Source organism: Pseudorasbora parva, chromosome 2 (genome assembly GCF_024679245.1).
Source record: "Pseudorasbora parva isolate DD20220531a chromosome 2, ASM2467924v1, whole genome shotgun sequence".
In the NCBI taxonomy this organism is placed as follows: domain Eukaryota; kingdom Metazoa; phylum Chordata; class Actinopteri; order Cypriniformes; family Gobionidae; genus Pseudorasbora; species Pseudorasbora parva.
This window is the reverse complement of record NC_090173.1, coordinates 19,708,203-19,734,510: the sequence shown is the minus strand read 5'-3', so window position 1 is coordinate 19,734,510 and position 26,308 is coordinate 19,708,203. Positions and strand designations below refer to the sequence as shown.

General features: G+C 39.1%; 1 protein-coding gene across 1 annotated transcript; it reads right to left on the bottom strand.

The window, feature by feature from the left end:
• Window positions 1-1,561: 1,561 nt before the first annotated feature.
• On the bottom strand, window positions 1,562-25,055 carry smarca4a (SWI/SNF related, matrix associated, actin dependent regulator of chromatin, subfamily a, member 4a). Its single transcript, XM_067458596.1, has 34 exons — window positions 24,907-25,055; window positions 22,494-22,778; window positions 22,273-22,405; window positions 20,416-20,865; window positions 19,277-19,375; window positions 18,868-19,120; window positions 18,632-18,758; window positions 18,234-18,407; window positions 17,923-18,096; window positions 17,616-17,789; window positions 17,448-17,501; window positions 16,112-16,242; window positions 15,891-15,945; window positions 14,962-15,071; window positions 14,708-14,855; window positions 14,427-14,590; window positions 14,082-14,148; window positions 13,472-13,582; window positions 13,112-13,354; window positions 12,912-13,025; window positions 11,349-11,456; window positions 11,174-11,260; window positions 11,022-11,068; window positions 10,768-10,934; window positions 10,495-10,658; window positions 8,213-8,440; window positions 7,164-7,241; window positions 6,284-6,502; window positions 5,940-6,202; window positions 5,241-5,346; window positions 3,839-3,940; window positions 3,353-3,485; window positions 2,431-2,567; window positions 1,562-2,172 (listed from the first exon to the last, which is right to left on the bottom strand). Exons 2-34 carry the CDS (start codon window positions 22,713-22,715, stop codon window positions 2,140-2,142), a joined length of 4,875 nt encoding a protein of 1,624 aa, XP_067314697.1. The 5' UTR covers window positions 22,716-22,778; window positions 24,907-25,055; the 3' UTR covers window positions 1,562-2,139.
• Between the last annotated feature and the right edge of the window lie 1,253 nt (window positions 25,056-26,308).

The following is a 26,308-nucleotide window of genomic DNA, read 5'->3' as shown; positions in this document are numbered from 1 at the left end:
TTTTTTTTGGTGGTGGGGGGGGGGGGGGGCTTTACCCAAAAAAAGAAAAGAAAATCCACTTGAATTCCAAATCAGAAAACAAACTTTTTGGCGATTCCCAGACATGAAAAGTTAGGCAATGTTAGGATATTTACAACAGACGTCACAGAACCAACAGTTCAGTGTTTGATTTTCAGGAGAAATGCACTATGATCTTTTATGAGTAAGTGGACGACACACAGGGCTGTGTTTCCCAGAAGTCGATCTAAGATGAGACCATCGGTGGCAACTGTTCTACGATCAGCTTAGGCCGACAAAGCTTTTATGAAACAGTTCCTCTCGTGACATTCATCTACAGAAACGCTTGCGCCACAATGGGGTCAAAAAGTCATGCAGAAACACAGTGCTAAACCAACATGAATCACATAGTAAAGGACAAAATGTGCAAAGTATATAACGTTAAAGGGATAGTTCACACAAATAAAAATTCTGTCATCATTTACTCACCCTCACGTTGTTCCAAACCCGTATGATTCACTCATAGACAGTAAAAGAAAGGATTCACTCAGAGAAGCCGTCAGTCTCAGCTGTCAATCATGACGTCACACCCCCCGTTTTTATAACTAACTAAAACTAAACTTATTTTAAAAACGAACACTTGAAATGAAATCATCGTGATGATAACTGCCTTCAGTGACATAAACTAACTTTGGGGAAAAATATTTGAAGTGTAATTTTATTATTTAGTTTGCCTCGCGTCCATTAGAAAACACAGAGGCGCGGCTATACTGGGACCGGTCACCGGGGGGCGATCGAGGCGCGAAAGCTTATCTGAGAGGGAGACTGCAGGCTTGGTTAAAAAACAGACAAAAAAAATATGGATGTAGTGTCTGTGACGTCACCCATAGGATTCTTTAGAGCAGTTTTGAAGTGAAAAGTAGAGAAGCTTTTTTTTTTTTGTTCTGCTGAACACAAAGGAAGATATATTTGGAGGGTTGGGAGATTATTTACATTTACATTTAATCATTTAGCAGACGCTTTTATCCAAAGCGACTTACAAAAAGGGAGAGAGTAATAGAAGCAACGAAACAGACAAGGCCAACAACCTGTAAGATTATACTGTAAGATTATAGTATAATCTTAGAACATAATCTATAGTATAATCTTTAGTATAGTAAAGTATACTTAACCTGTAAGATTATACTATGCAAGTCAATGACTGCCGAGATCTGCATGCTTACAAACATTCTTCCATATATATATTGTCCGTTTTGTTCAGCAGAAAAAAGGGTTTGGAACAACTTCAGTAAATGACGACAAATTAAATGTTTTGGGTGAACTATTCCTTTAATGAGAAACTGTGTTGTGCTTATATTCTAGGTTCATCTGCTTACCTGTTCATAGTATGCATCATAGAATTTGGCATTTTAATATTACTTTCTTACTACATAGTGCTTTGTACAAATAACTTCCACAAGAGTGTGAGAAAACCTATGAATTGGTCAATCTCTACTCACAACTATATGCAGTTCACCAGTTTTGAAGTCTTGACTTGTGTGCAAAACAACTCTGAAGCATTGAGTATTTCTGAGATGCTTTTATTGTGCATTTTGGAAATCCAGTGACACTGACAGTACAGAAACCTACACCCTATTCTCCCCCATTTCTCCTGACAAAGAGGAAGTACCTTAATCCTGTTTGCAATCTTCATTTAAACAGAGACATCAAGAGAAAAACGGAAAGAGAACTAACTGGCTGCGTTTTCCACAAAAAACATGCGTCTGGGGGGGGATGGAGGGGTGACGTTCAGGCTAAAAACAAGAGGACACTGAAACATGATCCACCCTTACTGGTCCACTTAGTCAGTCTGTCAAATATCTGTCCATCGTCACGTGTCCTTGTGAAAAAAAATCATAAAAACAAATATGGAAAGAAACAACAAAAGCTCAATACATAAACGCTCCTGCTATACATAAATTGATATCGTCTGCTTAAATATGCAAATGGAAGGTCTTTCTTTTTTCTGCATTTTATAGTGTCATTTTCTCCTTTAATCAGTGTCCTCTCTCTAAAAAGGGGGTAAAACTAGGCCCTTCAGGAGTGGCCATCTGTCGAATCTGCAGCAGAAGTGATCAAGAGATGTATTTTGGTCCAGAAGGTTTAATCTTCCTCGCTGCCACTGACCGAATGCTCCTGTACAAAAACATTTGAAAAACAATTAGCATAAGTGAGTGAAAGCATGAGGGAATATCTTAATATCTGTACTTTTCCTTTACATGGATAGTTCACTAACATTCATTTGCATTATTTAGGATCACAGAATGAATTATCTTTCTAAAAAATTTTTGTTTTTATCTGAAGAAAAAATGCCATACATATCGGGGGCTGGCACGAAGGTGAGAGAAAGACGAGATCATTTTTCTTCCCTTCGAGTCCAACATTCATAAATACCTCTTCCTGTTCCTCCTCGCTGTCATCATCGCTAACAACAGGTTTAGGGCGCGAGCTGCGTCCAGTCCGCCGTCTTCCCTTCCCTCTCTCCACTTTATCCTTTCGACTCAGCTTTATCTTCACCTTCACAGAACGAGCTAAAACACACACACACACGATAAATCATGGACTTGCTTCAAGTTAACATGCATGATACTCTGCTCTAGGGGTTGCACCGACTAATTGACTAATGCTGTGGCATGACGCTGTAAGCTATGTTGATTAGTCGCTGGCCTATAGAGGGCACAACAGGATAAGGAATTTTACTGACATGCAGGCTCTGTTTTCTACAGTTAAAAATGACAAATAAATGCGTACTACAAGAGCTCTCCACAAGACATAAAACCATTGAGTAGCGCAGAAATGTATTTTCAACACTGTTCTGTGATTTACCAAGAAAATAGCTCAGAAACTGAGAAGTTCTAGCATATATTTCTTGATGACTTAAACTCACAGCTTTACTAATAGTAGAGACACTGGCAGGTAGAATAAATTCACACGCAATCACTCACTATAATGCATTCATATAGGCCATATATAATCTTTATTGTGCTACTTTATCTGTGTCTTATTCAGAACGAGCTGAAATCTGTGAGAAATATAACAACCATAAGACAAAGAACTGATACAAAAGCTGTTATGTAGGACCAATAAGGGGCAGTGCTGTCATAGCTGTCCTCTGCACATGAAAATCCTTGTTTGGTTCTCAAGGTTCAGGCTTATTTGTTCATTAATGACGTCATCAGCGACTAGTCGATGCAGACTCGACTTTCATCACATAAATGTCGACTTTTAAACCCGTTAGTCGTTCAACCCCTACTATGCTCAGATATATGGTTAATTGCACAAAGTATATTTCAGTATCATCATCATCAATACTTACATTCAGACTCCGATCCTTCATCTACCTCGTCCTCTTCCTCCTCGCTCTCTTCTCCCTCGCTCTCTACGTCTTTCTCGATCTTCTGCCGTACGCTGGTGAACACAGACTGCAGCACGATAGAGTCCTCGTAGATCTGAAATATAATATCATAATCTCATCTTAAATCAGCTAAATTAAAGTACTACAAAAACCTACTGGGTTTATTATTGTTAATAAGGTTAATTTTTTTTAATGTATTTTACATTACGGGGTGATTCTATAATCAAAGGTATATTTGGTGTCCAAAGGATTTCTTTTTTTGTTGCTTTTTTCAAATGGTTATTTTTTTTGTATTTTAATAATTTGTTACTCACCATCATGGATCACAAGATATTAGAAGCCAAACAATACCATATTAACGAAATATTTTTATGTATATGCTGTATATTTGTATGTACATTAGTGCTTTTTGATTGGTGTAATGTTAAAGAGGATGATGAAGATTACCAGTGATCCCTCCAGATTGAAGGTCTGGGCGTTCTGACAAAGCAGCATGACATCTTTCTCCAGGTCGTTCAGACTGCGGTACTTATGGCTCTTGATGCGCTCCTGTACAGAACAGAGAACAGGATTCAACACTTCAATCTTTATTTACAAATATAATATTTTATTACATGGCTCTGTGAAATACTTGATCGCGCACTCCAGCAGTATGTTATTCCCAGATAACAACCGGCAAAATTAAATAACACCGCTCATCCACGAGTCATCTTGACTGGTGCTCCTTATTATATGCTTAACGCTTGTCATTGACTCTGGCGCCATCTTGTGGCTGTTAAACACTTAACCACCACGGGTACCAATGGAAAACTTCAAGGGTTTCCTTTATAAAGTTTTAAATATAGATATTTTTCTTACACAAACGCATCGATTCGAATCAGAAGGCCTCTATTAACCCATCTGAGCGGCGTGGAGCACGTTATTTGAAGGACAGCTGCATTTTTTTATTGACTTGGATTACTACTGCTTGGATTAACGTTGGCCTTACTTTTCAACTCCGATTGTATTTGTCTGAAAGAAGAATGTCAAACACACCTATAATGACTTGAGGGTGAGTAAATCATAGGCTTGGTTTCATTTTTGGGTGAACTAACCCTTTCAGCATTCATTTTCAACATTTAGCAGCAATAGATAAAGGCTTAAAGCAGTTTGGAATTGTTTTTCTTCGTGGAAGCTTTGCGTAAGAGCTAATAAAATATTTAATCTCAAGACAATATTTTGTGTCTAATTTATTTGAGACAGTTAGCCGTGTAATAAGCGGGATAATGTACACCCAGCCGGTTGTTATCGCAGAATAAACCCCTTCAGAGTGATGCAAGTTTATTCTGCGATAACAACCGGCTGGGTGTACACTATCCCTTACATAAATTACCTATTGAGATTTAGTTAGTGTATTTCAATTGGTGTTTGTGAACCAGCCAAACATTTATAAAAAGGACAAACCCCAAACTTAGGGTCATGAAATGATAAACCAAATTTTCTAAGATTTTATCAGAAGTATGTGTGTTGAACATCATGGGAAACAATGATACATTTTATACATTTTCAAATTCCTGGTTATGGTCACCCGCCATAGGCTGTGACGCTCTCTCGTACTACAGTACGTGGATGACTCATCACTGTCTCATAATTATTCATGAGACTGCGTGTCTATCCTATGAGAAGATGCATTGCTTAATTCATGACAGCATGCGCTTAATTATTCATGAGAGCACGTGTTGATAGGCATTTTCCTCTGACTGCTGCTTGAAACAGTGAGATCGCATACAGTAAGTAAACTGAGAACTGACGCCTGCTGAAACAGGGGGTTTCATGACCCTTTAAAAGAAAAAAATAATAGTTGACAAACCTTGATCTTCCTGAAGTCCACAGGTTTGCGAATGAGCTCGTAATATTCTGGCAGCTCTTTACGAGATGGCAGTTGAATAAACACCTCACTCAGTTGCCTCCCACTGCTGTGGAGAAATACAGTGACAAAAGGGTTTTACTTTGAAATGTTTATCCAATTTACATCATAAAATATCTCTACAAGCATGGAAACACTGCACTTGTCTGGAATCATTTTGGTGAGACTGTTTGTTTAAACCTTGCATCACGTTAAAAATCGGGGTATGATCGTTATGGATTAGATTCAATAATATAATGAATGTAATATACAAAAAAGTAAACCCTTTAAATTAAGCTCACACAACATAACTTTTTAAAAATACTTTTCTTTATAAAATGTACATTTTATAAACCGTACATTTACAAAGAAGTAGGTACATTTCACAGCTTAACCCATCTACCAAATGCATAAATGTATATGAAAATAACATCAGAGGTTAGTTGAGAAACTGATTTGATCTTATAATATGTGTGGCTCAATTTACTCATACAACCTACATGTTAAAGTAAATAACTATTTGCGTGCATTTCCTGCACAAGCATGAGACCTGTGGGAATGATTAAAATTATGTGCAGTACCACACCGACATTCGAGTTTAGACAATTTGCATGCATGTTCATGACTCTAACAGAGAAAATGAACAAAGCCGAAGCGACTAACCCATCCTTGTATTTGATTACGGCATCCACAATCTTCTTCATCTTCTTGGTGAGCGTGGGAGGGTTGGGAGAGAGTTTTTCAGCAGGAGGACGGCCACGTTTCTTCTGCTTCTTACAGTCGTCATCTTTATCTCTGCTCCGCCCACTGGAGCTGGGCGTGGACGGGCCTGGAAGGTCGAGGTCACGGTCACGCTTCCTCTTGCGGGTCGTTTTCTTGTGGCGCACCTCCTCCTCAATCTCGTCAAGGGTGCCTTCCTCGATGGCCTGAGCAGCAGGGAAAGGTCAATACGCTTGCCATTTTATAACAAAATAATCAATACAATGCGTTCGTGACTCCTTGTTCACCTTCAGCCACTGTTTCTCCGTGAGCGAGTCGCTGTAGTCCACCTCCTTTCTCTGACGGGAGCCGCGGCCGAACATCTTCTCCTCCTCTTCTTCGCAGGTGAGCCTCTCCACCTCCGCGTCGTCCTTCATGATCCAGGTGGGCAGCTCGTCCTCCTCCATCAGCCGCGGTTTGCGCTTCGGGTTACGAGCTTCTTCGCGACGGCGGTCGAGATCCATGCGCTGGACGACGATGACGAGAAAAAAAAAAATTCAGGAAGAATCGGAATAACAAAGTTGAACAAAACAACTTTGAGCGTCAAGGTAAAGGGTTAGTTCACCGAAAAATGAAATTGATGTCATTAATGACTCACCCTAATGTCGTTCCACACCCGTAAGACGTTCATCTTCAGACACAGTTTAAGATATTATGAACGGTTATGAATCGGCGTATAGATTCATGATTCGGATCGCCAATGTCAAGTGATTTCAGCAGTTTGACACGCGAGCCGAATCATGAATCAATCCGCTGATTTATAACCGTTCAAATCTTATTGAAAACAAACCAGGAAGAGAAGACAATACTGAATAAAGTTGTAGTTTTTGTTATTTTTGGACCAAAATGTATTTTTGATGCTTCAAGAGATTCTAATGAACTAACTGATGTCCCATATGGACTACTTTGATGATGTTTTTATTCCCTTTCTGGACATGGACAGTATAGTGTGCATACACTTGCATACGCTCTCGGACTAAATATAAAATATCTTTAACTGTGTTCTGAAGATGAATGGAGGTCTTACCGGTGTGAAACGACATTAGGGTGAGGAGTTAATGACATAAAAATTTTGGGTGAACTAACCCTTTAATTACACTTTAAGGGACAACAAGCAGCACTCCTTACCATAAAGTGATCGAACTCTTCCTCGCTTCTAGCAATCATCTGATTAACGGTCTCGTCATCAGGTACTTCGTCTTCCTCCTGAGATACGAGCAAAAGGTTAACGAAAACAAAAGGTTAACTCCAGAAAACGGAGCCTGTTGACGGGACACAAGGGGTGTAACAGTACACAAAACTGATGGTTCGGTACGTACCTCGGTTTTGTAGTCATTGTTCGGTACGTTTTCGGAATGGCAGGAGTGAGAAGACTAAACATAAAATTGCTTCTTTTTTTTATTAAACAGTGATTTTACTGAACAAACTGTGTATATCCTTAAATGATTTAAATTATAACAGTTTGTTAAGGATAAAAAAACAATCATCTCTGCTAATGCTGTAAATTATAGGGAGCCCTTTACTATAATATTAAAGGGTAACAACAGAGCCCAAACTATTAGCCTGAATTCAGATGTTATTGATTCTTAGATATAATGATCAACACTCAAATAACACATTGTATGCAAACATGTATAACTTCTAAATCTAATTATAAAAATATGTTTTACTTCTCTTCGTTGTTGAAATATAATTATTTATACACAGTGGCTGTCATTTTCATGACAGATTCACTTAAACATGCATTAAATAATCAAGACATCACTAACAGGTTAAGTAGAACATCATGAATATATAGGCTAATATAGTGCAAACATTTAGTGAAAGAGTTCACCTCTCTAATGAACTAACCAGCGTGGACACAATGACTTGCCTGAGGTAAATGCAATGCTACGTGACAGTGTTTGCGAGCTGTTTCAATGACGTCTTTCTTCATTTAAAACACTGACTGAGAGATTGCACAACATATGATACGTTTCAATAAGTTCTAATGTATCCTTTAAAATACCATAAGATGTTAATTCATGTTTATTCTTTGACTAGAAAGTGATTTTAAGTATGTTAAAGATTGCCTTCGCTGCACTGTACCGATAGTCCTGTACCGAAATGGTTTGGTACGTGTACTGTTACACCCCAACAGGACATTGAAATTGTCCGTTATAAATGGGTGTCTTTACCTCATCCTGCTCCTCATGCTCCAGGATGGCCTGCAGGAAAGCTCTGCGCTCATGGCTGGAGGACTTCTGGTCGAACATACCGGCCTGGATGACCTTCTGGTCCACGTTCAGCTTGTATTTGGCAGCGGCCAGGATCTTCTCCTCTACACTGTTCACGGTACACAGACGCAGCACACGCACCTCATTCTGCTGCCCGATGCGATGGGCGCGATCCTGGGCCTGCAGATCCTATAAAGGAAATATTAAGGCGAGAAATATTATAGCAATTCAATTAAAATGATGACAGAGAGGAAACTTTTGGCTTAATTTTTTTTTTAATCGTTGTGCACTCTTTTCTCTAAAATATTCTAGTTTGAAAAGACGTATTTGGAATATTTTACACAGATTCTACTAAAGCTCATTTGGTAACACTTAACAATAAGCAATGCAAATATTTTCAGCCTTCATTTATGGTGATGTTCATTTCTCCATACACTAATCCATTTTTTACATTTCAAGTTGCAAAATGAATGTATTATGAATAAAGATGAATTAACAAATGAACATTATGTTTATACATTAACATTACATTTTATTCTACAATTAATTTTATTTTACAGTGATGCTATTCAAATGATTCTCAAGATTCTATTCCACAATGACTTCATACTAAAGATCAGTTTTTGCAATGAATATAGTAAAAAAAAAAAAAAAATTTACATTCTGTTATATATTCTATTTTTTACAATGATTCCAGACTGAAGATTCCATACATTATGTTAGATTTTAATAACAGTTGTATATAATAAAGTGAATGGGACTTCTGTACGATACACTCACTTTTGTCAGTGGACAGTGATAAATTTAACCGAGGCCCCGTTTAGGCCATTTTTCGTTTTAAACTGCATCACTTTTGCTACGGTTACACCTGTCATCTACACTACCGGCGTTTTTGACCCAGACAACGGATACTTCTGAATATGCTGCATACCCCATTTTAGTTTGAAAACTCCGGGTTGCGTTTTAGTGTAAACAAACCAAAAAACACTTTTAAAAACAATGCAGTGGCTGCCCACATTACGCTAACAGTTATCTGAACACGACAATAACAGACCAGGGCTGCGTTTCCCAAATGCATTGTACGCCTAAGCTGATCGTAGAGACCGTTGGAAGTTATTGTTACAATGCTGTTGGGAAACGTAGCCCAGAGCCGTCTTTCTTTTAACAGCTCTGTAACATACCACTCTCGATGACCATGTAAACAGTAACACACGGAAAATTAACTGCATGCTTTGCTGACTTTAGCCCTATTCGTACGGGATTAGTATTATCTAAGGACCTCTGTGATTTAGATATTACTCCCCCACATCTGAGTTTTACGTGGCACATTCGCACGGGATAAGCAAAGCCTGTGATTTTACTCCAATTTACTGACTTATCTCCGGGTATGATGTCACGACTTGTAAATGTTTTTCCGTTATAGATATAGCTGTATGAAATCATAAACAGTCATGTATCGATATCGTTTGGATTGTTTTATAGTAATAAAAATAATTTCGTTCAGTTAGAGAACAGACGCTACAATTAAAAACTGAACTGAGCTCAGACCGGTGGCAGGAGTCAGATTTCATTCATCACGAGTGAGAAGCTGACAATACTGCGGGAGATTCAGTTTCAAAGGTACATGTAAAAGCGCCCATTTAAGCGAGCTTGTCATTGCACTGTTCTGTTTTTCATTAGATTAGATTAGATTGTTTATTTTTAAGAATAGTATTGATATTAATATTAAACACACCATTCAAGCAATTTACTCTCAGATTGGTACTCATTCTAAAGTGAAAGTATAATCCGTGCGGGAATTCATAACGGTGCGCATTGTGAATGCAGCCTTCATTCTTCATGAAAGATAAAGATAGAAATGCACACAGGAAACAAAAACCTTGCAAAAATGATATACGATCCGCCTAATCCTGGCCAAATCACAGAGATGCCGATTCGCAAGGAACTGCCATCATCACAGGACCTTGGTGTTCGGAGAAATATGGTAGGTCATTTGCGGGGGAATTTTGACTTTACAAATTACAGACATGGCCGATTCACACGGGATTAAGATCAGACATTCTCTGCAATTATTACAAATCACCAGAGGTCCCCAGATAATATTAGTCCCGTGCTAATAGGGCTTATGTGGTCCTTTTTTTAGCAGCCGTCAGCAGCTTTCTACATGCCCAGTGTGCATGAACGGTCATGTGACGTGCGCTGTTTTAAAATGGAAACGCACCAGTGTAAACCGGGTCTCGTACCTGGTGAGGGTTCCAATCGCTGTCAAATATAATGACGGTGTCGGCAGACTGCAGGTTCAGCCCCAGACCTCCTGCTCTGGTGCTCAGAAGGAAGATGAAGTAATTAAAGGAGGCATCATTAAAGTTCTTCAGCAACATGCCACGATCCTCAGCCTTAGTGGTTCCTACGAGGACAAAAGATGTCAGCATGATTACGCTGTATATTGACTGATAGTCTAACAAGATATACAACAATTTCTTCATTTAATGTGAACCGGGTTGAAGTCGACTCACCGTCCAGGCGCAGGTATTTGAAGTTGCGGTAGGCGAAATAGTCCTCCATGATGGTCATGAGCGAGGTCATCTGACAGAAGAGCAGCACTTTGTGGTTGGTGGCGCGGAGCTTTGGCAGGATACGATCCAGGAGCTCAAACTTGCCAGAGGCACGGTACAAATCAAGTCTAAAGTGAGGTGATACAAAGTATGGTAAAACCCAACAAGAATGCAAAGTCACACACTTTTATTTTATCAGGAAGTGTTCTACATACCCCTGAACAATGCCTCCAGTGAAGCCCAAGTGCTCAGAGAAAGATTCCTGCAAAACGGAAAACAAAAACGTCAAACGGACCCACAAATCTGGAAGATAAGCATAAAGGATGAAAAAGACCTTATAGGCAGAACATGTCAAACAAATGATCACCTCAATGTGCTGGAACATGTAAGGGTGGTTACAAATCTTCCTCAACTGCATAATAGTGTTCATCAGAGTCTTAGTGCCTCCTTTACCCTGGAACAGGAAGATGGATATTAGACCGTTTCAGAAAGACACACTGAACGTTCCTCGCACAGTCTCGCCGTGAATACAGTCGTCTCACCTTCTTGTCTTTCTCAGAGCCGTCGGTGAGCAGCACTCCTTTAGCCTGCATGTGTCTGTACAGCACTCTCTGTAGAGCTGACATGTCGCACTTGATCACATATTCCACCTGAACACAAGGAAGCAGAGATGGACATATTCACATTTTAATGTAACAAAAAGAAGCTTCAGTAGCAAACATGGCATTTGGACAGTAGTGCATGTAGATAAATATTTCTGTCTAATGATAAGCATTGAGGAGCGAGGAAGAGGGACATTAAATACATTTAAAAAAAAAAAAAACTTTAAAAGGGATAGTCCACCCAGAAATGGGCTGCCATTCACTGCCATTATAATGTTTGGATTAGCCAGCACCAGTAATGTCAGTAACTTAGTAACACGTTACTCTAATCTGACTACTATTTTCCAGTAACGAGTTATCTAACTATTTCCAAACCAGGAAAGGGCGGAGCATTTCCAAACCACTATTTCCAAACAAGTAATCAGATTAATGTTACTTATCCAAGTCACTGAGAGAGTTACTATTTTAGTAATTTACCTAGTAAAAATATATTTTTGCTTTCTTCTTGCATCTCAGGGAGAGTAATTTTTCAGGAAATATTTTTTAATTTAAACTTAAAATTTTAGGAGATACATTTTTGACGTTACTGTTAAAAACGGTTTTCATTTCCATGTTGAGGAGGTAGGGGTGTTGTCGAGAACTGCTGATTGTAACTAATAAAGTAACTTGTATTCGTACTTAGTTACTCTTAGTAACTGTAGCAACACTTGGCAGGACATTTTTAATATTACTCCGATTGTGTTCGTCTGGAAGAAGGATGCCTATACACCTAGGATGACTTGAGGGTGAGAATTTAAATTTTGGGGTGAATATATTTCTGGACAAATGCAAATTCAATAGTCAAAAAAATGTGAAAACCGATTAGTTTTAGGCTCTATCCACACGAAGCCAGCGCTTTCCCAATCCGATCTTTTTTTCCCTCGTTTCAAGAAATATCTGCGTCCACACAAGATTACAAAAACAGACTTAAACGATGTAGTTTGCATGCCAGGCCAGTGTGTGGCGCTGTAATTCTGCCACAGAAATACACTAAAAACGGAGAATAAGAGTTGTGGCTAGCAGGGGTATAGCAGTGGTCGGAGTTGAGGCAAAATCTCACAATAAAATAACAATAAATACATTTGCTACTTAACAGATGTGTTCTATTAATGCCTACACCTACCCCAACCCAAAACATACCCTTAAATGACGCGATATTGATGTGCGCATGCCCAGTGCCCGTAGTTGTATCCCTTAACTCTTTCACCGTGCTGGACGTAGTGTGATGACATCACCGTTTCAGAAAATATACGGATTCGCTGTACACACGAAGACGGAAGATGATCGTTTTCAGATTTACCCACTTTGGGACCCGGTTTCGAAAAATATTGGATGCATGCTTCTAAAACGCCGGATCCGTGTGGACGAAACGCTGATACGGTACAAAATTTATACGTATACAGCTAAACGCGTCTCCGTGTGGACGGGGCCTTATATTTATAGTTTGCAAGCACAAACACAAACCTTCTCCGGCAGTTGGGCCTCCACTTCCTTCTTGAGTCTCCTGAGCAGGAAAGGGCGGAGCACTTTGTGAAGACGACGGATGATCAGAATGGTCTCTTCTTCATTCAGGTCCACCTTTAAAACACGACATTGCACAACTACGTTTACAAAGCGAGACGACACAAACACTTCCGATGCGTCTTGATTTTAAATTAGCTTGCCTTCTCTCCAGTCATGGCGAACGGAGCGTTAAACCACTGCTCGAAGGTGCTGCAGCTCTTGAAGATGGTGGGCAGCAGGAAGTTGAGCAGCGCCCACAGCTCGGGCAGCTTGTTCTGCAGCGGCGTGCCAGTGAGCAGCAGACGCCGGGGTGCCAGGTAGTGCGTGTTCAACACCTGAGTCAGTTTACAGTGGTGGTTCTTCATACGGTGACCTTCGTCCACTATCATGTACTTCCAGCGAAGCTGAGAGAGAAACACAGAGAATCATTACCAAATAGCTGTCAAAATTTGCTGTCAAAAGGCATTCAAAAAGAAGAACAAAATTTAATTGGCTGACAATGACAATCGGCAGGTCTGTACCTTGGCCAGCACTTGCTTGTCTTTGATGATGTACTCGTACGTGGTGACAAGCACGTTGAACTTGCCGCTGCGCAAAATGGGAAGAAATGCGCGGCGAGCAGCAGGAGAGCCCTGAGATGAAAACAAGCAAAAAAATTAGTGAATGTTCTCCATGTTTCACCCATTACTTGCTTAAAGGGATAGTTCACCCAAAAATGAAAATTCTTACATTATTTACTCACCATCATGTTGTTCTAAACCTGTATGAGTTTCTTTGTTCTGCTAAACACAAATGATGATATTTGGAAGAATGTTTGTAACCAAGCAGATAGAAAAACCACTGACTACCATAGTAGGCAAAAAATACTATGGTAGTCAATGGTTGCTCTATCTGCTTTGTTACAAACATTCATCCAAATATCATCTTTTGTGTTTAGTAGAACAAAGAAACTCATACAGGTTTAGAACAACATAATGGTGAGTAAATGTCAGAATTTTCATTTTTGGTGAACAATCCCTTTAAGTGAGTTCTATTTTGTATTACTTTACATTAATTTCTGGAAAACCAGTTTAATTTTCCAAAAATGCTTTTTGACGATTTAAAACCTACATAAATGTATCAAATAACTACCTTGTAAGAAACTTTCACCACAGACGGAGCCCACTTATCAAACTCGTACACCCAGTTCGACAGGGTCCTGTAAGAGAATAATAAAATACAAATGTCACTAATTATTTGTTGACATATTTCCAAATATAATAGATCAATAACACAAAAATGACAAAAAGATGACGGTTTAACCATGCTTGCAAAGATTATATGGGTAAACACACCAAATTGTTCAGACCTAGAAGTAGACCTACACAAAAAAGTCATCTCTGTATTTCTTCAATTAGTATTATATAAATTGCAGAAAACGGAAATTTCCTTTCCAAAATCATGCAGCCCTAGTGTAGAGTGTGACAAGTGACTCACGAGAGGGGGACGATAATGAGGAAGGGTCCGTTGAGACGTTTGTACTCCATGAGGTAGGTGATGAGCGCGATGGTCTGGATGGTTTTTCCCAAACCCATTTCATCAGCCAAAATGCCGTTCAAGTTATTGTTATACAGAGACACCAGCCACTCAAGACCTTTGATCTGCAGACAGGACAGATGCAACAACTTCAGCACATGTCATTTATCAAAATCTCACATGTCCACGTAAGGTCATCTAGCTGTGTTTGCAGTTGGTTTGGTCTACATGTGTGTGTGTACCTGGTACTGTTTGAGCTGTCCATTGATTAGCAGGCTCGACTGTCTATCCACTTTCTCAGTGACGGCGTGAGCCACGGCGTAGTAAGACTGCAGGCCGCGAGCGAACGCTGCGCTACCATATTCATCGTCAACATCCTGCTTGGCATGCCTGTGGGAGAGAGCGATCTCATTTATTTACATCATGACAATATTATTACAAAAAGGACCGACATAATCCCATATGTATAAAGCACAGCTTTAAGCCAGTAACGTACTCAATGATGTGACGGACGTCCACCTCAGACACATCCTCACAGTCTGGATCTGGAATTATCTTCTTCTCCTCTGTTGAGGCCTGAGAGGGGTGAGGCTCCTCATCATCCTCCTTTAGAGAAGAAAATACAACATTAATACAATAAAATATACAGACATGTATTCAATGCCAATTTACTAAGTTATACATGGATGTTGATATAACTGAATGCTTTTTGTCATCATTCATTTTACGTACATAAAATTACAAAATGTGAAAAATATGAGGTATATTTTGTGATTATAAATAAAATGTGTTATATGAATAGGTTATGAAATGTATGACATTTAAAACTACTAGACAACCACTTAAATAACGGAAAGGTATCGTGATCACAGACACCAGCCAAATGGGTTGGACACCAGCATCAGAAGGTTAAAATGTGCATAAAGACAAACATTTGTTATCTATATCAGGTAACGGTAAACTAGCCATTAATCTTATTCTGACGATGGCTTATTTGCTGACAGCTCAAGGCTGTGAACACACACAGATCTCTTCAAGCGCATGTAAAGGTGCCGTGTGTGAATTTAGCGGCATCTAGTGGTGAGGTTGTGAATTGCAATCTTAGAAGCTACGGTGGCCTCCAAAGGACAAAAATGTCAGCATTGGCGAGATTAGAGAGTGACTAGTGCTCTGTAGAGCAGTTTGTCCGTTTAGGGCTAATTTAGAAACATGATGGTGCAAAATGAAGACTTCACTGTATGGACATAGAAATGGCTCATTCTAAAGGTAATAAAAACAAAGCTTCATTATGTAAGGTCTCCATCACACCACTGAAAACATAATTATGTATATTATATTGCATTTTTGTAAATAGAGCCCTTGTAGAACGCATAGTGTGTTGCTGAACATACAGATGCAGATATGAGAGCTGAAGAACAGCCATACCTCATAGTCCTCTGAGCCACTATCTTCACTGTCTGACCGCGGGGCAACTTCGTACCTACAGAAAAATGAACAAAATAACATTCAAAGTCAGAGAAATGCAAAAAATAAATGCTCTATATTAAAGACAAATTTGTTATGATGTGCTACTCCAACACTTTATTAGTAGATACTCAAGTAAGTATTTTAAAATGAATGAGATGCCCAAAGTGTGTCTCACTCACCCTGGATTCATCTCCAGCCAAGCATCCAGTTGTCCAGCTTTAGGAGCTTCCATGCCGGTGAGGATCTTCCCACTGTCCACGTGAATCACCTTCACCGGTAAGTCACTCATTTGACTGGTCTCATCAAGAGGCTACAATAGGAGAACATTTTTTTTTAAATCGGATTAGGTTACAGGGTTACCGCTGCTTCTGATCAATACACTTCAGTGCTTTTGCAGTTATTTAATGCAGTTATTTGTAATTACTGCGATACACTACTACACTACAAGATGAAAAAAGAATTACATTTTAAATTGCAATGTGTTAACAGTATTGAAGTTTTTACTGTATTCTTAATCAAATAAAAATCTTATTTATTCCAAACATTATTATATTACATTATATTATTTTGTTTCAGGTTGATTTAATCAAAGAATCATTCATAATTTTCAACCAATTCAAAAGAACAATTCACAAAATTTAGCATCACTATGACTTGCAAGCATATTTAACTCCACAAAAACACAGTATCTAACTAACAAAAAAAAAAAAGTGTAAACAAAGCAAAACTAGGAGAGAAAAAAATTCTCAATTTTACACACTCAAAATTCTCTGCAGACATTTACAATATGTAACAGAGCAATGCAATGGCACTACGTCCAAGACAATATCTGCTATTAGTTATGATATACCAAGAGTCTAGACTGCGACCAAAATGGTCACATGCGATACAAAAAATGTAGTTAAAATTTCACATGGTCACATTAGTGCATAATGCTTTCACGCTTTGGCTGGTGCTGAGCCAGAGACGGACGCGCTCAGTGCTTGATAACAACTATTAAGTGTTTTCAACCACATACGGTTTATTTAACATATTTAAATACACAAGTACTAGCAAAACAATACATTTATAGTTTTGCTAGTACTTAATAAACAGTGATGTCTATGGAAGCGGCAATAACAATCAATTGACGACGTGTTATATTCATAACAGATACACATTGTGTAAGTACCTATAAAGGTTCACTGACGTGTATTTGAGAATCGGAATATCAGATAGTGGATGACATAGCCACCATGTTTGTGAATATTTTGTATTAAATTTTTTTTAAAAAGAAACAAAATAAGCACCTGCCATACAGCACTAACGTGGCTGTGGGGTCACATAAAGGGCATGACCAAATTGTAAGTCGGTGCGAACAGTTAGGAAGAATGAGTCTAGAGCCATGTATACCCAAAACTGTTGAAATTAAACCTCCATTTTTTTTATACCAAAAATATATATATATTTTAAAATGGAATTATCAAGAGACACATTAGCACAAATGATAAGCCATGGTCAATTTTAAGATCTCACCTCTCCATCTGGACCCAGAGCAGCGACTCCACCCTCTACTAAATTCTCTGGCTTCTGTGAGGAGAAAAGCAGACAAAGATTTCACACAATACTGGAAAAAAAACAACAAAGGACAACTCAATTCCCCTTCCATCACAAAACCCTCTGAGTTCCATTAAATCCCCTCACCTTCTTTTTCTTCTTCTTCTTCTTCTTCTTGTCCTTGAGGGCCTGGACAGCTTTGTGAGCTCTGACGAGCTCGGTGAGGTTGGCCACATACTCGTCCGTTTGCTGCAGCAAGTAAGCCAGACGCTTGTCTTTCTTCTGATCAATCAGCTTCCTGTAACCCTCTTCATCTTCAGCCTGGACGAAACACACACACAACACATGCTTTCTTTAGACATTTCTTCAGACAAAAACTCTGTTTCAAGTTACGCTGACAAGTCAAATTTTTTTCCGTATTTCAAGAAAACATGTGAAGTCTGCGTCTCCTCACCATCAGCCTCCTCATTCTCTCTTTCTCGATGCGCTCGTTCTCCTTCTTCTGCTCTCGCTCAGTGTTGGCATGGTACGTGGCTACGGCTTTGGTCACCTTCTGCATCTTTGCGGTGATGGAGCGATGGTATTCCTTGAAGTCCTTAGCGTGCTGCAGGATGCTGTTGAGATACTCCTACAAATGCAATGAGAGAGAGTAGGTGGTTCCACCAAGTCATTTGTGAATCAGGTTTAGGTTTACATTACTTTGTACATGTCTTTTGTAAACAAAGTATCATGACTGAACTCTAAAAGAACTAGCCAGAACAGTACCTGATGTTTCTGTCGACGCTTGCGTTCCTGCTCGATCTTCTGCTGTTTCTCCAGTTTCTCAGTGATACGAGCTTCACGCAGAGACTGTCTCTTGCTGCGCTTGTAGGCCTTGCCGTTCAGCGCGGTCTCCAGGGCTGTATCGCGCCGCATGCACACTACGACCTCCTGACGGAGCTGTGTTGGCATGGACAAAATGGATCAAAAAACGCTGACCTATATTACTCATTGACAACCTACAAATTTTATCCAATATAATAACCCAACTATATAATTGAAAGAGTACACAAAGCATTAAAATATATTTTTTCCTTCCATCCATAGAACGTCATTTTCCGTGACTTTCCGAACAAAGTGTCTGGCTTCAGGCACATCCCTAAATAACATGATGCAAGTCATACCTGTCTTTGAAAGTTCAGGAGCCTAAGTGCTTTGAGCTCAATGTTGGCTTTGGTCCTCAAGTCTCCAGCCAGAGAGCCCGGAAGGTTCTCCAGCTCCTGAATACGATGAGCAATACGAGCTTGTAGCCTGATCGATGGAAACAACATCAAATGTTGGTGAAACCAGTTAAAAAGGTGGTGTTTCCAGAATTGAATAATCATGCGTTTACTCTTTTACTCATTTCTTGCCCTCTCACCTGTACTCTCTCTCCTGGAGGACCTCCACTGGGTCCAGACCCCGAGGTTTCTGGATGGGTGTTATGCGATTCTGCTTCTGATGCAGGACCATGGGCGGCGGGGCCGGCTGTCCTGGAGACTGGGTTTGGGGGGGCATGACGGGAGAGGCAGCGGGAGGAACTGAAGGGGGCGCTGGAGAAGGGCGGCCCGTGGGCTGAGGAGGTATCAGCTTCTGTGGGGCACTTGCAGGGGCGGCAGCGTTCACCATGGGCCCTTGGATTACAAACACATCGTAAATATGTGACTCAGAAATTATGTTTTCAGAAATGTATTTAATAAAACCCTGATAGCTGTCGAGGTTTCCCGAAATACAACACACGGTCTAAATCTAGACTGCTTATTGGTAGTGATAGTGGATCATTTACTGACCTTCAGGCCAAGATTTAGGTGGTCCATTGGTGGGCTGTCCCTGCAGACCTGGAGGAACACCAGAGGGTCCTGGAAGAGGCATGTTCGGACCAACCATTCCTGAAACATCCAAATTGTAACGGAAAAAGATTAAAATAGGTTAATTGTAAGAATTTGTTAAAAATCTGTCAAGACCAAAGAGATTTTTTTTTAGATTTTACTTTGAAAATTGTAGTCCTATAAAAATCATTTTTAGTTTAGGATTGTTTAGAAGATTTTTTGATATTTTGAAAGACTGAAAATGTATTAAAATATTGTAAGTATTTTAACAGTATCTTGAAAGTAAGGTAGACACTTTCATTAAGTTTCATTCAATTTTTTTTAAAGTTTTATTTCATGAAACTTTTTGTTAAGCCTCATTTATACTTCACACACTCACCATTGTACTATTCTTTGAAAGGACAGGGAAATATCTTCATTTGCGTTCAGAAGATAAACGGAGGTCTTACGGGTGTCGAACGACATACCCGAGTCAGCTTACAACGGTGGTCTGGGGTTCATTTCATGTGAACTTCAGTATGGTTAGCTGTTGATGTGAACGCAATCGCACTAAATCGTGGAAGTGAACCGCTATTAATGACATACGAGTTGATAAAAATGTGTTTTACTCATTTACCTGACGAGCGTCACTGACATACTGCAAGCAGAGTGCTGTAGATCTCATTTCTGCGTTCTTTAGAGAATCTGTAGTGCATTCGCGGCAGATAGACGCAAGTGCCATAACGTACTGAAGCTTTGGTAACAAAACCAATGATTTAAAAACAAAAATATAAAAGTGACGGGAGCAACGCTACGCATTTTGCTGCCTTCAAGCTGGCTGTCGTTACCAAGCAATCGGGTAAACAGCTTCTGCTTTGATTACGCAAAAGAACCCCAGTTCGGACCCAAATAATTTAATATGAATACAGTCGAGCGGGGGCAGGGGGGGAGCAATCTAACTCGGGTTCGGATCAGGCAATCGAATCAAGTCTGAAAGCACCCTTAATGCCATCTCTTGCGACACTTTAAAGGCTTTAACTTCACATTACCTAAAGTTAGCTGACCTGTGGTGGTTATTTCAACAATTTTGGAGAGCTGTGAATTATGAAATGTCGCCTCACCTGGTGGTCGATTGTAGTTGGGTCCCCCAGGGACGGGGCCCCCTGGTCCAGGAGGTCCTGCTCCTTGTCCTGAAGCAGGAGGCATGTTGGGCATCCCCTGCTGCATGCCTGGCATTGGCCGCTTCCCCTGCACCGCCATCTGCAGGTGGTCGGGTAGAGGCTGCCCACGCGCAAGCATCTTATAGGCCATGATCTGTGCCCGCAGCTGATGAAGCTGGTTTTGGTTGAAAGGAGTGGGTCCGCCGGCACCACCAGGCCCACCAGCATTTGGAGGTCCTCCGCTGGGTCCCGAACCTGCAACAACACCAGAACCCCCGCTCCTGTTCTGCGGGTCACCGCCCTCCATGGGGACCGAACCCGGACCGGAAGGCATCATGGGGCCAGAGGGAGGACCGTTAGAAGGTACCGGACTGGGGGCATGTTCAGAACCGCCCAGAGGAGAGGGATAACCTGTAAGAAATTAAAGAGAACATTTCATGGTTACATTTTCAAAGAAAAAATTAGCCCTTGCAAAATTTGTTGTGGAGTCAATTTCAATACATTTTCAATACATTGCTAATGTAATTGCTAATGCATTCTGCGTTGCTTTAAAGTGCATAAATCCCAATTTGAGGTGTCATTCATGTACAGGAAAGGACAGGAGACGCACCATTATACTTGGGGATGGGGGTTTAAGAATGATTGATTACAACAGTGATGCTTGCTTGAAGGCAACTAAAAAGATATAAGATTATATTAGTAGATAATAACAACTTTATACAAAATATAAATTTACTCTCTCAAAAAGTAAAATTAGTTGTGAAATGTAGGTATGTGCACAACAAAAAGTGCTGCAGAAACACAAAACACATTTCAGTTGCTTCTAAGTCTGTAAACAACAAATTGTTTCATTTTCTGTCATGACCTTGTGGTTTCCAACAACGGTCTGTCTTTCTGTTTCAAAAGGGTAACCCCACTCACCCTACACTTCTCTTAGGGTGTGCACGAGCGGCCCCAGCGAAAGAAAAAAACAGTGCACATCAAAGGGAAATGCGAGCAAACAGGATGGACGGCTTTTCTAAACCTAGTCTAAACAGCTTAACAGGGAGCACACCATCTGGTTGCCATATAATACAGAGCGCCCCAAACATCTGCATATCTTATATTCCACACGTGCATGTGTATGATATTACATCATATATCATAGAGAGAAGGATCGTTAGAAAGATGAATAGAAAGAACCGCTAGATAGAAAGAACAACAGATGATAGATGGACTGACCACTATAGATCGAATGATAGATAGTAGGGCTGCGTAATATATCAATTATCGAAATATCGCAAATGTACATATCACGTTATGCAAATCGCAAAGGAACGCAATATCTGATTAGTTTTACTAGGCTACTTCAACATTGTGAAAAGTGTATGTTTTAGGTCGGCATATAGCAGAGAATATACTGGGCACACGACTACTGATACTTATGTGACTTGCTTGATGTTAAAAAGTTATTATACGTAATAACTTGCAAAAAACAACTCCTTGCAGTCTCACGCTGTCTGACACACACACACACACACAGAAATGTGCGCACAAGCCGCCTCTCTGAAAGCATGTGATCCCTTCAGTTGTTTCGTGTCTTGTTACACACTCAAACTACCAAGTACAAGAATTCTTTCCTTAAACACTGCTGGTCACTTTCAGAAGTTGTAGCAATGCTTTCTTTTCCCAGAAAGAATGTGAAACACAAATGGTATCATTCTCAATTTTTAAATAATTTATATAGATTTTACACACTAATAGCAACATAGTATGGCATATCGCACAGCCCTAATAGATAGAAGCAAAGATCAACAGACAGGTACTATATATAGATACCTTGAGAGTGTTGGTCCATAGGGCTGGGTGGGGGTCCCATGCCACTGTGCCCACCCTGTCTCATCCCCATACCCTTCATTTGACCGTAGCGCTGATCTTCGGGAATGCCTTTCTCGTGCATGCCTTCCATGGGCTTCAAAACAATTTAAAAAAGAAGGACTCAATGATATGGACCAAAACCACAAATGAATCGGATGCATATTGATAAAACCTGTCAGTACCTTGTGCATCTGGTGCATGTTGTCCTGGGGGTAACCTGAGGGGCCCTGTGGAGGTAGTGGGTGTCCTGAGGAGGGGGGCCCAGGGCTGGGGCCCATCATGCCATGAGCAGAGCCAGGTGAGGGTCCAGGACTAGGCCCTAACATAGCCCCTGGAGACGGCCCAGGGCCCGGGGAAGGGCCCGGCCGAGGGGTCCCGCCCATGGGGGGGTCAGGAGTGGACATCTCTCAGCAGAGCCAGAAGTAAGAGGCCGGAAAAACAGTGTTCTGTATCCGTTTTCAGAAGGCCTGAGAAGAAAATAAATGAAATCCATCAGCTTGATTAAAAAAAATATATAAAAAAAACATTAAACGAAAACAGCATTTGTATAATATATATATATATATATATATATATATATATATATATATATATATATATATATATATATATATATATATATATACACAATTTTATTTTAGCTAATAATAATAACGGGAATGAAAGGAGAAATAAAATATTATACTACAAGCTCATACTCATCATGTAACTATATAGCAACCACCATAACATAAAAAATAAAAAAAATTCTTAATATAAATGGATAATAAGCTAATTTTCTGAACAACTGTAAAAACACGTCTCTTACGCTGAATAAATCACGTGCGCTAAGAGATACATCCAGTTATGGCTACAAAAAGGACAACCCTTGAAATGAGAAAAGAAAATGGGTTAATTAATCTGTGCCTTAATGTATGTCAGTGAATAATACATTAAAATGGTTTAGCGAAGACCCCAAAGGAGGCTTTTTATCAGATTGTATTTCATTCTGCCTATTATATATCCACACGTGTCACTTAAAAATATGTAAAATAATATGACAAGCATTAAAATATTCAAGATTCTTCAAAGGTGACGCCCTAAACCTTGATTTAAAACATGAAAAAAGCTTAAAACAAATCAGACTTGATCATACTATAGCTTACAACTGTATAAAGTAAATACATTATATAAATATAATTAAACATGTTTTTTGAGCAGTGAAAACTTCAATTTTATAATTATTGTAAAAATACACTAGTATGCATTCAGACAACAGTCAGCAATATAATGCCTTGCTATAAAATGTTTAACTGTTTTATAACGTTAGCTGAAAAACCTATACTAAACGTAATGTTGAACGTCAGGTTTTATTAAGACAACATGCTAGCTACACCATCTGTCATCTGTATTTTTACCCCCTGGGCAATAACAATGGAAATACTCAATAACATGTTTTATAGTCAAGCAAAAGTATAAACACTGACACAAACCCACCCTGAGAAACATTTACTGGAGCTAAAATTGTGACACCTAACCCCGGCGTCACCTAAATAATAATGCAAAGTGCGTCTTCAACCGGTTCTCATAATAACACTTCATTTATGAAACTGCTAAATTCTGAGGTTTAATTAATGCAAACCCATTAACTTTAATTATAACTAATTACTAGCTAAAAACGCATATGCCGGTTAACAAGCATTTAGCGCATGAATGTAATGTATAAAAATATCCAAACACGTCTAATTAATTATGATGCAACACGAACGTATATCAAAAACAGTTTTAATAAACAGTGATAAAAGAATAAACGCCAAATTTGTTTTTTTTTCCACCAAAGGCTAACAAGAATTAGCATCTTGCTAACACCGCTACACATTAGCCAACAATATCCCATTCACCTCCCCACTATAATAAAACCATAAGATTATAATAAAATCACGATATACTGCTGCAGGGAGTTTCGAAAATGTACAGGAAATTGTGATAAAGCGAAAACTATTTAAGTGAAATTTGAGGACGTGAACCAACCAGGGAACGAGAGAAAAAGATTAGAGCTATAAAGACATAAAAACAAAACGACTTTCAAACGGGTAAACCATTCCCGGGATGTTTTCACCAGACGGATATGTGTTGGAGCAGAGTTTAAACGTTATAGAAAGCGTTTAAAAATAGTTGGAAAATAATAAACAAGACCGAAAATGGAAAGACAAAGAAAGGCAAAGGACCGGTTTGTGTGAATGTGTGATTACAGTCGGCCATGCTGTGCTTCCTCTTGTCTGTGTGTGCTTTAAAAAAAACGAAATAATTTGAGTTATCCAACTCGGAGCACAGAGATAAATACCGCGAGCCTCTTTTTAAAGACGATGATCCCACCCGCCTTCCGTACGCTTGACCCCGGTACCCCGCTCGCGTTACATTCCCAAAACTTCTTCATTCATTCTGCCGCCGTCGCTCTGGCGCTCTGTAATGTCGGACCGATCTTAGCACGGCAAACCGGCGACAAAAAACAACGCGCTCGCGTTCTAAACCCCGTTACAAAATATATCAATTTAAAAGTCCGCCATGACGTCATGTGTTCTACAAACATTGTGCCGTGTTTAGAGCGTGACTTACAGTGTAGGTTCGCGCCGGTCGCTTCCCCGTACTCTTCGGCAAATCTAGAAACAAAGGGCAGCTCAGCTAGTTCCTTTTTCCTTCTCACTCTCCCCCCTCCCATCTGGTCTGATTGCATCTCTACAGAGGCCCGAACGCTTCAGTCGGCGGCTCGCGAGCGCCCCCTAGCACCAGCCACCGGAAGCTCCGCATGCAGGATGGAATGTAGACTGCATGGCTGAAATTGGGGGATGGGTGTTTGTTGCTGGTTACCTACTGAAAACATACTTTTAATATCTGTATGTATTTGTGGTTGTTGAAGATGACTGCTGTTTTGTTGCATTGGTTCTGGGAATGAATGTTCTACAAATGAAATCCAAACACGATTCTGAGTTGCTGGGTAGATTATTACTCACAAATTATAGTCAGTTAATTTACTGATTCCAAATTACATGAGACAAATAGTAGATAGTAATGTAATCTAGATCAGGATTTTAGATCCCGGGACTCCCAAATTGTAAAGATATCTGTCTTTTATTAATACACAAAATATTATTGATACTATTAATAAAAGTAGTATAAATCCAACATTAGTTTCTATTTTATAGTTACTTTTTATTATGTTCCTATAGTTTAACATAGTTAAAAGTATAGTTTATTTAAATATTTTTTTTCTTAATTCGTATTAATCATTAATTGAATTGATCAATACTTTTTATTTGAATCCAATTTGAATTTATTCAATTCCTCTACAGTTTAAAGCATATTTTCTACATAATAAATAAAGCAAATTTATTTATTTACTTATTTTATGTTAACTTAACATTTAATCACTTTGAAATATTTATTTTAATCGTATATATATATATATATATATATATATATATATATATATATATATATATATATATATATATATATATAAACAATGTCATGTTTTTTATCTAGATTTGTCAACAGACCCCTTGCCCTTGGTCTAGATTACTCAGTTTAGGTCATTTATTCCAACTACTTTTTGTTTACTTTTGACCAAACTCGTTTATCATATTAATTTGGATAGGATAATCTTGTACCATTTTTATATAAAAATGTAAAGAATATATCCCATTCTTCGCTATCAACAACATGAAGTGCATTAAAGTATTACGTTATGTCAGGGTTTCCTAAACTGGGGTTGTGAGTTTAATGAAAAACTATTAAGTAATTTGATCATACAAATTTAAATAATTTTAAAATAAAAACAACCAAAATAAAACATTTACTAAAAAAAGATATTTGTGTAGCTGTCATGTGACCTTTAACCTACATCAGAGAAACTTTTATTATTATTGACTTACTTTTGTTTATTGATTTGAACTTAAAATGGGGTACTTCAAGTGAATATATTAGGAGAGGATCAGCTGATAAAATAAAGTTGGGGAAT